The sequence below is a fragment of the Equus przewalskii genome, chromosome 3, assembly GCF_037783145.1.
Source record: "Equus przewalskii isolate Varuska chromosome 3, EquPr2, whole genome shotgun sequence".
NCBI classification, from domain to species: domain Eukaryota; kingdom Metazoa; phylum Chordata; class Mammalia; order Perissodactyla; family Equidae; genus Equus; species Equus przewalskii.
The window spans coordinates 8,685,029-8,703,380 of record NC_091833.1 but is presented as its reverse complement, the minus strand read 5'-3'; the positions used below and the strand labels follow the sequence as shown (position 1 = coordinate 8,703,380).

Here is an 18,352-nt window from a genome sequence, read left to right as displayed (position 1 = left end):
ACTGACAGACTATTTTCCAAAGTAGCTGCACTATTTAGATTCCTACCTGGTCTATGAGGGAATGCATTTTTATTTCCCACTAAATCAGGTTCGTCTTAGACTATGTTCGGGGCTACTAGTAAACGGCAGAAACTTAAGAATTCATTGGCCAGAAATTTCAGACTGTTGATATTCTTTCTTTGGGGTCAGGGCCTCCCATATTCCCCAGGCACCATCTCCTCTTTCGGCCCCCGGGAAGCTGCTAGACCCGCAGGGGTGCGCGGCGGGAACCTGCTTAAGGGGGGTGAAAGGGCACGGAGGGGCAAGGGCCGGACGCTGGCGGCTTGCGGCGGGCCACGCGGCGCGGGGCCTGAGCGACGCTGCGGCTCGGCCCGGCCCGGCCGGGTGTCCCGCGCGTCCGCAGGCCGCCGGGGCTGGGGTGTCGCGGAGGAGCATGCTGGGGGCCAAGCCCCCAGGCCTGCGGCCGGCCGCGCGGCGGCGTGACCGCGGGGGGCGGGGGACTGAGGCCGCGCCCCCGCGCCCGTCCCGCCCGCGCCGCGCCCGCCGAGGCTCTTCCGCGCCGGCAGGGGCAGCAGCGGGAGCGGCGCGGGGCGGGGCGGCGCGAGCAGCCAGCAGCGGCCCGGCCCGGCCCGGCTCAGCGGCGGCGGCAGCAGCGACGCCAGAGCCCGTGGGCGCCGTTCGCGAGGCCGCCGCAGGGGCCCGGCCGCAGCGTGGGGAGGCCTGGGCTCCGGAGGCCGCGGCGGCCGCCATGCCGTTGCTCTTCCTCGAGCGCTTCCCCTGGCCCAGCCTCCGCACCTACACGGGCCTCAGCGGCCTGGCCCTGCTCGGCACCATCGTCAGCGCCTACCGCGCCCTCAGCCAGCCCGAGGCCGGGCCCGGGCCCGGCGAGCCCGAGTCGTCAACGGCCCCGGTGCTGCCGGAGTCGGCCGCGCTCGTCCGCCCGAGCGCCGGGGGCCCGCGGGCCCGCGACGTGGCCCAGTACCTGCTCTCGGACAGCCTGTTCGTGTGGGTGAGCGAGGCCGCCGCCGACCGCCGAGCGGGGGGCGCCATGTCACCCATTATCTGTGGGGGGCGTGGCTGGGGCCAGGGTCCCCCTCCCTCGGGGACCACCGCGAGGGGGGCCTGGGGGGCGGAGCCCCGCCCGCGAGCCGCCGCCGGAGGACGGGGTGAGGTGCCGGGGCCCGGGCGTGGGAAGGAGGTCGGCCCGAGGGCGGGCGCCTTCGAGGGCCTGGGGGGGGGCCCGGGGCGAGGCGCGGGGGGAGTAGCAGTAGTAGACGGGAGCGCAGCCGGGGATCCCGAGGGCCGGCGGGGAGGGAAGCTGCACGAGCTCGAGCTGGGCCCGGGGAGTCGGCCCCCGGCCGCTGTGGGACGTCGTGCCGCAAGTTGAAAGGCTTCTCCGACTCGGTCCCGCACGGGAGGGCTGTGGGGTTCCGGTGAGAGGAGAGGGCAGAGACGGAACTCGCGTGTCGAGTCCGGGAGGGCTTTCGCCATTGGGGTGTTCGGACACTCCTGTTCGGAGAGAGGCCGTCTCCCACCACTTTTTTTTTTTTGCCATTTCGTATGCGATTGTCCTCTTTGGGTCAAACAAACCTACAAACCGTGCTTCCTTTCCTGCTGCTTTTACCTGATGATTCATGACGGTTTCCTTTGATGTCTGAAGGCAGCAAAACATTTGGAGTCTAGAGGCCGCTCATCATTTTAACTCAAGATTTCTCCTTTTAGTGATCCGTTTTAAAACAGGGTTTGCAGTTCGTCTGCCAATGCAAGATAAGCAACGTTTACGAGGCATAGATGCTGGTTTCGCTTATTAGAACTGATAATTTTCAGGCTGGGCAGATCAACAGCTTCTTGGCTAAAGAACGTTACTTCCACTTTGGCCTTGAATGCCTGCTTATATAAACCCCACAGTGATCAGAAAAGTTACTCCAAGATTTTAGTCTGTCACTTGGATTTACTGTGGCGTCTTGAGTCTTGTCTCCTCCTGCAAGTTCCCATTTGGCGTTGAGAGTCGGCTGTAAATGACGGAGGTTAATGTTCCAAGTGTATAGAATGATATGCAACTCATTTGTTGTAATTAATCCCACTGTGCTTCATCAGGAAGCAGTGGGGTTTATGAACTCTGTGGGCTGTGGATGAAGTCTCCTGGTCCTTCTGATGAAGAGATTAGTAGAAGGCAGTGAAAGGTGAGGTTCCGTTCCTCCCCTGCTGGGTGAGGTTGCACCTTACAGCACCCAAGAAGGGAGAAGAGAAAGAACTCAACTTGCATCTCTTGTTTAATTTCAAATCTATTTTTGACTTAGCAGGTAAACAACTGAAAGTGATGTGAAGAGTGCTTTTGCCAAATGTTAAGATTATACTTTAGTCTTTGATATGTTTTTTAAGTATGAGATAGGAATAAGCCTTTGAGAAGGAACCAATGTAGTATGTACATAATAACTACTAGTATTGTCCAATGATTTTTTTCCCCTTAGAGTTTCTTTTTATGAAACCTGTGTTCAAATTCCGAGGTTAACACTTTTTCATAAAACGTTACATAAAGCCTGTTGATTTTTCTGTGAAAATTAATACTTTGAAGAAAATTTCCTTTTCAGTAGAGGACTTGCCTCATGCAAGTTTATCATTTCTTCCTCTCTGTTGATGGTTTTCTCCTTTCTCAGTTGATCTTCTTACTGTTTTTCTTCCATCTTTTCCTTGGTCTTTACAGTTTTCATCTTGGCTTTCCTTGGTTTTTTAACCCTCATCACCCATTACATGGTTGTTTTTTTTTTTAAAGATTAGCACCTGAGCTAACATCTGTTTCCAATCTTTTTTTTCCCCCTCCTCCCCAAAGCCCCCCATTACATAGTTATATATTCTAGTTGAGATCCTTCTGGTTGTGCTATGTGGGAGGCCACCTCAGCATGGCCTGATGAGTGGTGCTAGGTCGGTGCCCAGGATCCGAACAAGCAAAACTCTGGGTTGCCAAAGCGGAGCGCTTGATCTTAACCACCCGGCCATGGGACGGCCCAGCCCCCATGGTTCCTGCTTTAGTAGCTGAGTAGGAGTTACAGTCTCAAAAGCCTTCCTTTGTGGCCTGACAGATAGCATTATTGAGTGAGTATGTGGTGAGGCCTTTGTCAGAATGGATCCTTTTTGCACTCTGCCCAAAGACATTCAGATTCAGTTTTTTTAAAACCAAGCAAGGTAAAACAAAAACTGATCTTTTGGCCAGTTCCCAAGTCCTGCTGCTATTATTTGGAGTATTGGAATCTCTAAAACTTATCTTTGTAGAGCACAATTTAGACTAATATAGGTCTGATAGCATCTCAGGAGGTTTTGGATTAACAAACTCAAATCAAAACCTTTCAAGGATAGTATTTGGGGCACTCTGGAGGGCACAGCTGTGAACACTTTCCCCTACTCTCAAAGCAATCCATATACAAATATGTCAAAATCTGCTAAATGATAATAGGTATATAAAGAAAATATGATGGAGTTTGGAGGAAAGAGAAAGTGATGCTCAGGGAAGGATGCTTGGAGGGTGGTGTTTGAACCCAGCCTTGGAAGATGGAGAGGAGCTCAGCAGGCAGCACAGGGCGTCCCAGGTAGAGGAAACAGCATGTGAAGCTCAGACTGGTGTATTGAGGACAGTGCAGAGCATATGCAGAGCAGTTCATAAAGTGGGCTGTTAAATTAAAGTTACATTGGATCCTCTGATTTAAGAGTGAGGTTGGGATGCTGAAGGGGAGACCCAGGAGTCACAGGAGATGAGGGAAGTGATGCTGCTATGAGAAAGGGAGAGGTGAGCAACCCCTCTGAAGGCGTATTTCTCAAACTGTACCCCTGGCAGCCTGGTTCGTGGTCACCTGGGATACTTGTAAAATGTAGTTTCTCAGGCTCTACCTGGGGATCAATTTCCGGGAGAAGGGTGGAGGCTTGGCATCTTCATTTTGATTAATGTCCTAGGTGATTTGGGGCACACTAATAGTTGAGAAACTGAGTAGGCAGGGAAAGGGGTGTGGGGCGAAGGTCAGATTATGTAAACCTTGCCTGCTCTGCTAAGGAGTGTGGACATTATTTTGTGGGCCCTAGAGTTTAAGTGGGATTGTGGGGGAAGAGGGGCTGTCTTGATGAAATGCTGTTTTCAGGGCACAAACTATGCCATCAGCGGGGAAAATGGATTTCCATAGAATGCGAAGAGGCAGGAGATGTAGTGACCTAAGACCTCCTTCCCCAAGGCCCCACTCTCCAGGTGGCCCTCTGGCATGGACATTGAAAACAGGTTAGAGGGAGGCTCTGGGATTCTCACGCCAGCAAATACCCATGACATGATCACTTGTTTCTTCATGTCTTTCTAGAACTTTCATTCGAAAGTTCCATTCCAGATTAGGTTTTATTTTGTTATTCATGTCTAGGCTTATTGTTCAGATGTTGTTTCCATTAAACAACATCTTGATCCATTTCGTTGTTTTGAATTGTTCACATGTTTTTGGCTTTTCCACTTCTTTATTCTTACTTGTTATTTTCATTACTTTCTCCTTTCTGTTTTTTTTTTACTTTTCTATGGATTTGCCTCTAAAATTGTAAGAGCAGGACATGGTAAAATGAAGAAACAGAAATATGAAACAAGTGTTAAAGTTCTGACTTTATTATATGCAGGTCAAAGAATTTAAATACAAGTCTCAAGGGGCAAAAATCACCAAAAATGAAAATGGATAAAGTGAACTGACCATTTATTTTTTTATCTATTTATTTTTGATTGGCATCTGAGCTAACATCTGTTGCCAATCTTTTTTTTTTCTCTTCCTTCTTCTCCCCACAGCCCCCCAGTATGTAGTTGTATATTCTAGTTGTAGGCCCTTCTGGTTATGTTGTGTGGGATGCTGCCTCAGCGTGGCCTGATGAGCGGTGCTAGGTCTGGTGCTAGCGCCCGGGATCTGAACCAGTGAAACCCTGGGCCGTAAAGCAAGCTCACAGACTTAACCGCTCGACCACAGGGTCGGCCCCTGAACTGACCATTTAAAGCATGGATTAGCAAACTGTGGTGGCCTCTTTGGCCCTGCCTGTTTTTGTACAGTCTAGAAACTAATAATGGTTTTTACATTTTTAAAGGGTTATTTTTTTTTTTGAAAAACGGAAAACTGTGTGTCAGCCTGTGGCCTACTGAGCCTAAAATATTTACTGATAGCCCGTTAGATTAAAAGTTGCTGACTCCTGCTTTAAAGAGCCCGTCTTTAGTTAATTATACAATGTCAAAACTGAAAGTAATTTGCTAGGTTTGAGTCTTTATGAGTTGAATATTCCAAAGAAGATTAGAGAAAAATGTTAGGTCCAGAAATGTTGGGGCAACTGAAGAAAAAGACTAAATTTGTAAATAATAGGATGTAAGTCTAGATAAACAACTTTAAAATATAGGAAAAATCTTCAGGGTGAGGGGAAGGAGACTGCTGCTCGATTGCTTGCTAGATGTGTGCTGAGTGCTTTGTGTGCATAGTCTCACTTATTTCCCTGTTATTGTGAGAAGAGGAACACAGTCATGATGCGATAAGGGGGAGTATGCATCTTTGAATTTTATTGGCATTTTATGCTTGTCGCTGTGAGCCTCCGGAGAGATAACATTCCAACTGTCTTTAAAGGGAGGAGACAGACAAATGGTGTGTGGAGGGTGGTAGTTAGTGTTGGTGCTAAGTAGGAGACTAAGAAATATCCATATTGCTCATGTCCTTGAAGCAGTTCCTGGTAGGTTAGCTGCGTGTCCTCACAGGCTCATGGATACTGCCCCATTGGTGGCCAGCATTTTACAGGATGAAAAATACCTCCAGGGTTACACAGTGGTAAATGTGGCTAAGCCATTTGTCGCCACCGTCTTTTCTTTTCCTTGAAGGTCTTGAGCTGGCTGAGAATTTAGTTTCTGTTTTCTCCAGTAGAACAGTAGAACCGTTCTGGGAGGGAAGTTTTCTTATGGGGCCTTAGAGTAGATGGAATGAGTTTAAATTTGATGTAAGTCGGGGTTCCTTGAGTCACTGCTCTCTGACCTGTTCTGTTACAGGCTGCTCAGGGACAAGCAAAACTTGTTTTCATTTTATGTAGACTAATGAAAAGTAAAGATGTTTGGTGAGGTTTTAAAAAAAATATTAAAGTTTTTACAGTGCTATAGATATAAGAAACTTTTCTTTTTTTTTTTTTTTAAGATTTTTAAAAATTTTTTCCTTTTTCTCTCAAAAGCCCCCCCCCCCCCCACCCAGTACATAGTTGTCTATTCTTCATTGTGGGTCCTTCTAGTTGTGGCATGTGGGACTCTGCCTCAGCGTCGCTCAGTGAGCAGTGCCATGTCCGTGCCCAGGATTCAAACCAACGAAACACTGGGCCGCCTGCAGTGGATCGCGCGAACTTAACCACTCGGCCACGGGGCCAGCCCCGAAACTTTCCTGAAGTCTTTTAATATAGTAGAAATACTGTGTGTTGTAACAGGTTAACTTGGGACTTAGGCCACCCAGTTTTGGTTTGTTACTCGTCAGTCTCCTATCATATGATAAGAAAAATAATGTGGAATTTCAAAGCAGGCCAAATTAGTTTAATAGATTTTAAAATTAATTAAAAAAATAAATGCATTGCTCATGATACAACAATCAAAAGGTACACAAGTGATAGACAGTGATAAGTAAATCTCCCTCTGTCTGCTACCTGATTCCCTCCCCTAGAAGTGGCCATTACCACTTTCTTGTAATTAGTGCTGGTGTTAAGTAGGAGACTAAGAAATAGCCACATTGATCATGATCAAGTCCTTGACACTGTTCCCATCTGCATGTTTTACAAATGTGTATGTATAAATACTCTTTTTTTTTTTTACACAGGAGGTAGCATAGTATTCACATATGTAGACTTTGCTTTTCTTTTCAGTGATCAAATTATCTTGAAGTTTCTGTATAACACTGGTAAATGTAGAGCTACTGAGTTAGTTTTCCTGGCTTCATTGTATTCCACTGAATGGCTGTTTTACAGTTTATTGAACTATCTCCCCAATGGACATTTAAATGTTTTCCATTTTTCTGCTATTGTAAACACTGCTCCGGTGAACTCCTTATACTTACATTTAAGTTTGAATTCTGCCTGCAAGGAAAAATTAGTTAGCAGTATAGAGAAGTTAAAATGAGGTTGGTGCTTTTACTGTGGTCTGCCTGGCTAAAGAGGTGGTTCAGACTAGCCGTGCTGGAAGTGAGCCTCATTATGATTGTTGGAGGGAGACGGTTTGTCTTGGTTCTGTGGATTTAAATCTGGCCTGAAGTGTTGTTTCTGTAAGAATATCCCTGGTGACCTAGTGGGATCTGATTTGGGATTTGCTTTTAAATGAGAATTGCAGCGATTATGTTTCTTTCCATATTTACAATTTTTCAAGACTTTGTCAATTTTAAAGTTGAGAATTTAGCGTATCCTTATTGGAGCGACATAATGTTTGTGAAATTAAGACATTTTTCTATAAATAGACATAGAGTAAATAGTTATTAATAATTGGTAAGGTATTTTTAAAAACAGTTTGTACCTAACCTTAAAATAATTTTTAGTTGTTTCTAATCCTTAGTAGCTGTAGCTTTCATCTAAAGTTCACAAATGGTTGTCTCTTTCTTTTTGCCTAAATTCCCTTTCTAATATCAGTATACTTTCTCAAGCCTTTTTTTCCTTTTTAGCCTTTCTAATTTTTAAGTCTGCCATTTAAATTAAGAAAGGGTTATTGGTGGGTGATGGGATTATGAGAAACTTTCACTTTCTTTTTTGTAAATCAAAGATAGAATTTTTAAACCTTATTTTTAAACTCAGAAAAACTTGTTAAAAGAAGTTTAACTGAGAAATACTAAATAATACTTTATTTTTTGTTTTGTAACCTAAGATGTTTGAGAATGCTGTTTTGGGTAGAGAAATGATTAAGTGACCCTAAAATTGATTTTTCTCCTTCATTGCTGTCACACCAGTTGGCTTGGTCTGTTAGCTGCGTACCAGCCAAGTTCCATGTCTTGTAGATACTCAGAGTTCTCGAGGGCAGGTCCAGATCTCCCTCACTTCTCTTAACCTTCCGTGTCCCACGATCAAGTAGATGCTAACTATATTGAATTTATTTCTTTGCTTCATGTGCCTGCATGCAAAAACAGGAAGAATTCTTTTTTAAAATTGTGTTGTTATTAGGCTGGGGGATATTTGGCTGATTTGAAAAATCCTCTTCAGCTAGGGGATGTGGCATGAGGGGTTGTGGTTGTGGTTTTGTCTTATGACATTTTTCTTAATTAACCTGACTGAGGTTCCCATTGACTGGTGTAGAGCCATTGACAGTGAAGAGGAGCCTTTTTAAAATCTATTTCCTGTCCTTAAAAATTAGTATTCTAAGCTATTTGTGGGAAAGTTTTGAATAGAGCTGTTCCAGAGGGAGTCATAAGTTAGGGATACAGGATGTTTTGGATAACTAATTTGAATTTTTTACTGGTTATTTGAAGGATTTAATTACTGGAATGGTTTCATTTTTCAGCAAAACTATTTTTGTTTCACTTCTTTAAAAATATACCATGAGCCAGCCGTGATGGTCTAGTGGTTAAAGTTCGTTGGCGTGTTCTGCTTGGGCAGCCCAGGTTTGGTTCCCGGGTGCAGAACCACACTACTCATCTGTCAGTAGCCGTGCTGTGGTGGCAGCTCACATGGAAGAACTAGAAGGACTTACAACTAGAATATACAACCATGTGCTGGGGATCTGGTGAGGGGTAAAAATGAGAGGAGGATTGGCAACAGATGTTAGCTTAGGACAAATCTTTCCCAGCAAAAACCAAAAATCAAAAAAACAGAAAAACAAAAACTACAGCTGCTCCTATCACCCTGCTTTATACTGGTGCTGGTAAAAAAAAAAATTATATATATGTATATATATATATATATATATATATATTCTATTTCTCACGTACTTCCTTGCCCCATTAGACAGGCAGACTAGAACTAAACATAATTTAATCTTTTTATAATGAATCAGGATGCCACTATGTGTTCTCCCAGAGGGGTGTGAGACAGTAAGGGGAACCTAAAGAGACCTTAGAGAGCTTGCTTTCTTATATTACTCTTTTCCCTCACCTTCCTTTTCTTTTCTTTCTTTCTTTTTTTTTTCAATATCATTTGCTTCTTTTAAAAGTAGACGGAAGAATGACCTGGGAAGAGGAATATGACCACCTTCCTGTAAACATAGTGAAACAAAGTTTGAAGCAGCCTTTACATTGAGTTCATGTTCGTTTTCATTTGCTCTAACTAAAAGTTATCTTTACTGTCTTTATCAAGGTCTTTTGACTTTTTTGGGTCGTGCAGAGTTTTGAAAATCACTTAAGCATCAATAATGTGATGTGCCACACTAGCCTCTCGGTCAGGGGCCGCGCGCGCTTTCATTTTGTAAGCATTAGATTTGTTGTTTAAGTGTAAGGATATCCACCTCTCAATTATTTAAAGAAGATTTCATCCCCCCCGTTAAAGAAGGCTTTGGTCTTACATTGGTGTGTCATGGTTGCCTTTCAGTTCTCGGCCGCTCCTGCCAGTTTTCTTCTTCTTGGTTTCTTGATTCCACTCCCCTCTAATGCCCCAGAACCTTTACTTTAAGGCCAACACCAAGCCTAGAGTATCTTTTGGTTGGCTGATTGTCCCATTGCAATATATTTTTAGATATTTATTTTATTTTATTTTTAAAATAAAATATGTTTACAATATATTTTCTATCAGTTCTTCATGGTCTTGTGACTTTGTTGTGACCATCTACCTTCCTCTCCCTACCTTCTATTTGTTTGACAGGGCAGGCAGGATATTTGGGTGCTGGATTTTACTGTTCATGATAACTTCATATGCTAGAAAAGTTTTCTTAAGGCTATCAGAATCTTAATGTGGGAAATGATGTACCTAGGAGACACCTACGGTTTATAAGGTACATACAGCTTTATACGTACTGTACAAAGTTTATACACAGTTGAGTTGTCTGACTGGGAAGATGGGCTGCTGGAGGGTACGTATTGGGACAGGGCTCTGTGAATTACTGGCAAGCTGGTGCCTCTCCTCCCACTCCTCATCCCTACCCCCACCACCCATAAATAAGTGTGCCCCTTCAGATATCACTTACCTTATACTAGTAGAGAACTGGAAAGGCTCAGTCATTAGAAGTGATGGCTGAATCCCTAATATAAAATTTTAGAACTGCTTTTATTTTTAAACAGGAGGAAATAAACTTCCTTTCTTTGGTTTGTGTACAGGTTCTAGTAAACACTGCTTGCTGTGTGTTGATGTTGGTGGCTAAGCTAATCCAATGTATTGTGTTTGGCCCTCTTCGAGTGAGCGAGAGACAGGTAAGCCCAGACAGCAAGAATGGATTCTTGTGACCAGATTTTTTTTTTAACTGTGTATTTGGTGGAATTTCAAACTTATGGGAAAGTTGCACGAATACGATGAAGAACTCCCATATATCCTTTATCCAGATTTACAGTTGTTAACATTTTTTTCCATTTGCTTTAACATTTGCCTTTTATTTACATATACGTATTTTTTCTGATCCATTTGAGAGTAAGTTGTAGACATCACACCCTGTTACTCCCAAGTACTTCAATATGTATTTTGTAAGAGCAAGGACGTTTTCTTACATAACCATAGCACAATGATCAAAATCAGGAAATTAAACCTTGATAAAATAATTTATATAATCCACAGTCCATATTCAATGTAGCCAAGTTTTCCCAATATTGTTCTCTGTAGCTATTTTTCCCATGACTTTTGTGATGTAGATTTTAAAGAAGCATAGATTTGTTTTAGTTTGAATAATCATAAATATCACTCTTTAGATTATGGGTTCTTTTCCAAGGAATTTATTGAGATTTTAATTTTTCTCTGTGAAAAGTAAATTAAGATTCATTATTTTATGAGCAGAAAATTAGGTGACTTGTTCCTGTTTCAGATGAGATAGTCTGATGTTTGAACATTACTCTCAGAATGTATATATGAACCGAACATGCCCTCCTTAAGGAATTATGCCACAAGCATTCCATACAGATTGGCAGTTCCCCAAGGATTTTAGTGGACAGAGTGCACAATGGTATGTTTTAAAATCGGAATTTAGAACTGGCCTTTAAAACAACAACATACTAACAAAACTATATTTTACTTTATCTTATGCCAGTAGTGAAACACAGGACTCATGACATTAAGAGTAGAACAATGCAGGACCGGCCCGGTGGCACAGTGGTTAAGTTCACACGTTCCCCTTCTCGGCGGCCTGGGATTCTCAGTTAGGATCCCGGGTGTGGACATGGCACCACTTGGCAAAAAGCCATGCTGTGGTAGGCGGCCCATGTATAAAGCAAGGAAGATGGGTGTGGATGTTAGCTCAGGGCTGATCTTCCTCAGCAAAAAGAGGAGGATTGGTGGTGGTTAGCTCAGGGCTGTTCTTCCAAAAAAAAAAACAAAACAAAAAAGAGGTACAACAATGCTTCACTCCTTACCTACCCTTTCATCCCATATTTCCTGTTACCAAATCAGCTGAGGTCCTAGTTTAGAGGTGAAATGCAGTCATGGTGTGGTTGAGCCCTTGTATGCTGCTGTGAGCAGGAGTATTTGTTTTGCCAGAGATTTTTCATTAGTGAGTATGCAGCGCTTTCTCCAAAATACCAACTCCAAAGGTCTCCTGGATGGGATCAGTGGAGTGTAGAGTTCTTTAATAGGATACTTCTTTGTGCTTTGAGAACTTTTGATTTGTGGGCCAGAAGTTGGTCAGGCCAGGCCGGCCATCTAATGGCTGGTAAATTGATCTGGCACCAGTGGGCCTTATATACTACCTTCTTTTTCCTAAAATGTTAAATATCAATTCAAAATTTGCAGAAAACGTAATAACGTTGGAGTATTACAGAGATTTTTACAGTACCTAGAGGTAATCATAATGGGCACATGTGTTACTCAACTCTGCTTTCAGTTTTTTCAGTATAGATCACATCTTTCATGCTGTTCTGTGATGACTTATTTTTTGACTAATGTCATCTGGTAGCATTTTATTAAGCACCATTTTTAGTTAGAACTCTACACAATTGACATAGGTTTGCTCTGTGGGTGCTTAAAGTTCAAGAAATAAAGAAATGCTAGAGGCAAAGACACTGAATACCTAAAATGGGACAAATAATAAACTGTTAAGTGGAGGTTTAGAACAAACAATTTTGTTTTAAGCACTGAATGCCTACTATGGTACCTGTCTAAGCACTGTGCATATATTAACTTATTTAGTTCTCTCAGCAGATATGCCGTTGTTATAAGACCCATCCTGTAGATGGGGAAACCAAAGCACAGGGATCTTAAGTGACTTGCCCAAAGTCACACAGCAAATAGGTGGTGGAGCAAAGATCCAAAACCAGGGCACAAAATGTCCTAGGTTCACCTTGTGCTTTACCTGCCCCAGCTCTGGAAACAGACATTCACCAAGATTCCAAGTTCATTTTATTCTCTGTACAAAGGGCGTACAGGCAGAGTACAGTGTGTGAAAGTTCTCAAAATAATTTTTTAAGTAGTCCTGTTATCAATTTGTTACACATTTAGGTTTAATTAGTTCTGTTTTTATTCAATTTTTGCTTTTTATCTGTTAATTTTTTGAATTTGTGAAACATTTATGTTGTTCAAAACCATACATAAAAGTATACTTAGAAGTCATGTTTTCTTCCTTATCCTCTCACTCAGTTCCCACCACTCCTATAGATGGCTTGATAGTCTATTTTATTTTATTTTTTTTTAGGAAGATTAGCCCTGAGCTAACTACTGCCAAACCTCCTCTTTTTGCTGAGGAAGACTGGCCCTGCTAACGTCCATGCCCATTGTCCTCAACTTTATATGTGGGACACCTGCCACAGCATGGCTTTTGCCAAGCAGTGCCATGTCCACACCCGGGATCCAAACTGGTGAACCCCGGGCCGCCTAGAAGCAGAACGTGCGAATTTAACCACTGTACCACCGGGCCAACCCTTGATAGTCTATTTTAATACCTGTTGGCTAGATGCCACTCATCCCCCTTTTCTTCAGGATAGTAAAGATTTTTAAAATGGGAAGCCCTCAGTGTAGGAAAGTACAGTGAAGCAGATGCACTTAGACACTGCTCATAGGAGTGCACGTTTATACAACTTCTTTGGAAATCAGGTGGATGTTACTTACCAGAAACCATAACAACGTTTGTAGCTTTGATTCTATAATGCTGAAGAAATAGAAACTCACACAAAGATATTCGTTGCAACATTTTCTGAATGGTGAAAAATTAAGAACAGTTTCATTGTCCCATCTGTAACCACTAAAATGGTATATTCAGAGAATATTCACTGACGCTGGTAAGGTTCTTACAATAGGATAAGTGAAGTAAAGCAGGGTATAAAAATTAATGTTTTGTGCATGGGGAAAGACTATAGAAATGTTCAGACATTTTTGTTTTACTTTTCTTTGTACTTTTTTGTATGGTATTGATTATGGTTTGGCAAATGAGCATGTTATTTTTTAATCTGAAGGATGTTAAAAAAAAAAAGAAGAAAATCTGATCCTTTCTATTGTTTGTTTTAAGAATCCAGAGAACAGAAGTATTAAAAATGATACTTGTAGCCCTCACTGTTCTTTTTATTTTGCTTTGGAAGTATATGATTATTTCTTAATACATAAGGTACTAGACTAACACCACTCCCCTTTTAATGGCTAAAATTCCAGAATTGACTGACTAACAATACAAAGACTACAAATTATTTTGTAGGTGTCTTACCTTTATTGTTCAGAGGGCTTATTTTTTTCCTTACCTTGTATTTTCTTGCGGACAATGTTAGAAAGCTCGGTATAGAATATTTTCTCCATAGAAGCCAGCTTTTGTTATGTTCAGTTTCTCTTAAATGGCTTAGGTATAATGGTACTCACCTTTATAAATATTTTTCCTTTTAGCACCTCAAAGACAAGTTTTGGAATTTTATTTTCTACAAGTTCATTTTCATTTTTGGTGTGCTGAATGTCCAGACAGTGGAAGAGGTGGTCATGTGGTGCCTCTGGTTTGCAGGACTTGTATTTCTGCATCTGATGGTTCAGCTCTGCAAGGACCGATTTGAATACGTGAGTTTTTAGCAAAGCTCTTTCCTCATTCAGTCACACATTTGCCAGGTTTGAATTGTATACAGTAGTCCCCCCTTATCGGTGGTTTTGCTTTCCACGGTATCAGTCAGCCGTGGTCTGGAAGCAGATGATCATTCTTGAAATGTATGTCCGGAGGTCATTAGTAGCATTCACTTACTGCATGTCATCACGCAGGCATTTTATCGTCTTACATCATCACAAGAAGAAGGATGAGTACAGTACAGTAAGATATTTTGAGAGGCAGACACCACTTCACATAACTTTTATTATAGTGTATTATAATTGTTCTATTTTATTATTAGTTATTTTTGTTAATCTCTTACTGTGCCTAATTTATAAATAAAAATTTATCATAGGTATGTATGTATCGGAAAAACCATAGTATATGTAGGGTTTAGTACTGTCTGCCAGCTTCAGGCATCCATTGGGGGCCTTGGAACATATTCCCGCACGGGGAAGGGAGGACATGGTAATGAGTGAACCATAACAGGCGTGTTCAGAGTAGCCCTCCAAGGGAAGGCTCCTGGATCAGGTACCCATGGCCTGTTTCTCGAGAAACGTTTTGCAGAGCCCGAGGAGTGCAGGATCACTGTCTCCTAGAGAGGTTTCTTCCCCTACCCAATAGTGTATTACGTTACTACAGGCCACGTGGGGTCAGTTCACCTACGCAAACTGTTTTGATCACAGTGCAAGGAAACCTTAATATATAAACGGAATAAAAGCTGGTCTCGTCTAGGTATTTTCTGTTCTATTCTCCTTCCATTTGTTTCCCTCTTACTCTATTTCTTGGAGCCCTTCTTTCTGACTAGTTTACACTGTTTCCACCCCTGGGTGAGGACTGAATTAGCTCTCTTGGCTTCCTTGGTCCCTGGAGAAGTGAATCCTTTTCTGTTTGAGTACAAGATCTGTCTCTTGGTTTCAGATCTGAGCTGTGCAGATGAACCCTCACTCGTTAGTGCTCTGGAACTAATCTCGGGGATCCCGGGTAAACATGCACCTGCAGTTCTGCCCCTCAGTTAAACCCGCTCCTGAGCCTTGTGTGCCCTTTTCTTGACCTAGTCCTCAAGGACCAGGTGGTCCTTGTGCCTCCTTGTGAGCTAATCTCAGTCTCAAAGCCTTTAGCTGTTTCACTGTTCAACCCCCATTCTGGCTCCAGAAGAGGAGCTTCTGACCTCCCTAACTGATTTGTTATCCACACCTTCATGCTCACGAGTCACAGCTCCAGGCTGGCTTTTCCATCTGTTGCCTCTCCTTGTATACCATTAACATAGCATTATAATGCAATCTAGATTATCTTTCGGTTGTCCTAGCCCTAAGCAGACTAGCAATGTCCTCCAAGTGAATTTTGGGAAGGAGAGCTAGAGCAAGGTTGAGAAGGAAATACAACATAATGTATAACTGTCCAGAGTCCTGTTGAACGTTAGAAGAATTACATGCCTTTGGAAACTTGCTTCTAGAGGTTTATAATCCTAGTGGTAAGAGGATCCTTGAGAATTGGAGATGAAAATATAATGTGTATTGTTATATTTGATAAATGATATAGATCTCTAAATATCAGCTCCTACTCATATTTAGGTTGGGGGGAGAGTTTTGACCATCTAGTAATGGGATGTATTTCTGTGCTTTGCATTCGGCCGTACAGCACAGATCCCCAGGCAAAGACACTGAGATTAACCTTGAGTTTCTCAGTGAAGTTCAACACTGCCATAAAAAAGAATGAGCTTCGTTCTCCTGTTCTGTGTGTTTCAGCTTTCCTTTTCTCCCACCACACCTATGAGTAGCCACGGCCGAGTTCTGTCTCTGCTGATCGCTATGCTGCTTTCCTGCTGTGGATTAGCAGTTGTCTGTTGTGTCACAGGCTACACCCATGGGATGCACACATTGGCTTTCATGGCCGCAGAGGTAAGATGGCAGACATGGGTTTTTGCTCTGATTATTTTCCTGTATATTTTCAAGGAAGCTAGAGGATTATTGACAGATGATTTTCACTCACGAAGTAACTGATGGGTATTTGGTCTTTCATTTTAACAAGTGTTTTTGAGTTGCTTTGTATTGTGTTGAGTAGTGGTCCTGAATGCTTTCATGTGTGTTATTTCGTGTAATCCTTGCTACAACCTAATAAAAAGTAATTATTTTTGCCAACATTTATATAGTGCTTATTGTATGCTGAGGCTTTTCTAAATACCCTACATGTATTGATTCATTTTAATATTCCCAGTTATGAAGGGGAAGTAGGCATAGAGGGTAAAGTGAATTGCTTAAGGTTCCAGAGAGGCACTTGGTACCATCCAAGTCCTATGGCTCCTCAGTAGGAAGGCTCTTCCCCTGAAGATGTTATAAACAATGATTGGTGGGGATTAATGAGCAAATACTCTATAATTGGTTTTTTTAGATATGGCATAAATTAAGATTTTACAGAGTAATATAAATATATAAACTATAATCATTATTTTGAAAGACTAATTTGAGATATTCTTGTATATTTTAAAATTTACTTTTTAAATCAGAAAATACCAATTTCTGTTCAATAGAAATAAAATTTTTTGTATATCCTTATATTCAGTGGTTGTATTTGCTTTTTGCCTCAGGCCAAAGGTGAAATACTTTTATCTTGCCCATAATTGCTATTATTAATGGAAAAAATGAAATAATAAATATACTGAAGCTAATTAGCTAGTATCAAAATTTCTTACTAAGTTTGAACTACTAATTGCGAATTTGTTAGAATAGGGTTAAAATTTTGCTTAATAGCATTCATTTCAGAGTATAATATAGTAGTGTAAGTAAAATTAGAAAAGGAACATCATTCAAGTACTTAATAAAAACATTTACAATCCTAGTTGACTATTTTCTGTATATGAAAGGTAAACAACTGTATTTCCTCTTAAAAAAAATCTGTTTAAAACTTTACACTGACTTAAGTTAATTAGTTTGCTTTAGATCGATTTTATTACAAATCACCATTTGAATGATTCTGTGTTCTCCCTTTTTGGTTCTTTACCTTTTAGTTAATATTAGGCCAAACTTTGAAAAAGGTGTACCTAAAAATAAAGACATTTAGATTAGGCCTATTGGATCATACTATAGTACATATTTTTATTTTAGCTCGTTACTGTTTATTCTTTTAAGATAATTATGTTACAGATTTGATATTTTGAAGTGAATCATATTTTTATATTTGTTGTGTTTCTCTTCTATGTAAAATATTTTCCTTTTATAAATGGGAGTTTCCTAATCTCAAACATAAATAATGTAACAGTTCTATGCTAGTAGAGGAAGAGGAAATTTTTCTTAATATCAATTTCTATAATACAAAATACCATGAGGAGCTTATTTTATTTTTGATTTCCTTCATTCTCTTTTCTTCTGTGTAGGCAAAGGGAATGCACAAAGAGTTACTTGGAGAGTAGGTACTCATATCTAGGATGGTAGCACCTAAGCTGTCCTTGGCTATAGGGTCACTAAGTTTTCAGACACCCTTTTAGGTAATCATTTATGGTGACTGCTGTATAAAACAGAAGTGATCATCAGACAACTAGAATGAACCTCAAGATTGTAGACGGCATCCTCAGGAAATGGACAGGTGTGATTGGTTGTCATCTCTCAACAGGGAAAGGCTCAGTAAAAGTTGGATTTCTAGGTTATGAAAATTTCTAGGTTATGTTCCATGGAAATTTCAAGCAGGTGAAATAAAATGGTTGCTAAACTTGGACAACCTGCTTTTTCCCCCTTTCAGTTTCACGGAGATGTAATTGACATACAGCACTGTAGAAGTTTAATGTGTACAGCATAATGACTTGACTCATGTATGTTGTGAAAGGATTACCACAATAAGTTTCCGTAACATCCTTCATCTCATATTGATACCAAAAGAGAAGAAAAGGAAAAAAAATGACTTTTTCCTTGTGATGAGAACTTTTAGGATATACTCTCTTCACAGTTTTTAGTATGCCACACGGCAGTGTTAACTGTGGTCGCCATGCTGTACGTTACATCCCCAGTACTTATTTATCTTATAAGTGGAAGTTTGTACCTTCTGATCAGCTTCCTTCAATTCCCTTACCTGATTTTTAATTGAACTGAGAAACGTTTGTCTCTTATCATTTTGTAAAGTAAATTTGGCCTGAGCAATCCTAAATTTTACCAAAAAAAGAAAAAGTGTGTCTTTTTTCTTACAGTCTCTTCTTGTGACAGTGAGGACTGCTCATGTGATTTTAAGGTGAGTAGAAATTTGGGAGGG

General features: G+C 41.4%; 1 protein-coding gene across 5 annotated transcripts in view; it reads left to right on the top strand.

Moving 5' to 3' along the window:
• The first annotated feature begins 550 nt into the window (after positions 1-550).
• The window catches only part of AMFR (autocrine motility factor receptor), a 44,574-nt gene continuing 26,772 nt past the window's right edge, over positions 551-18,352 (top strand). Inside the window, exons 1-5 of one of the 5 annotated variants that reach the window (XM_070613685.1) lie at positions 551-1,009; positions 10,239-10,331; positions 13,927-14,091; positions 15,862-16,014; positions 18,291-18,331. In XM_070613685.1, coding sequence (XP_070469786.1) covers positions 749-1,009; positions 10,239-10,331; positions 13,927-14,091; positions 15,862-16,014; positions 18,291-18,331 — 713 coding nt within the window. In that variant the 5' untranslated portion in view covers positions 551-748. The other 4 variants (XM_070613689.1, XM_070613686.1, XM_070613687.1 and 1 more) reach the window with 4 other exon arrangements.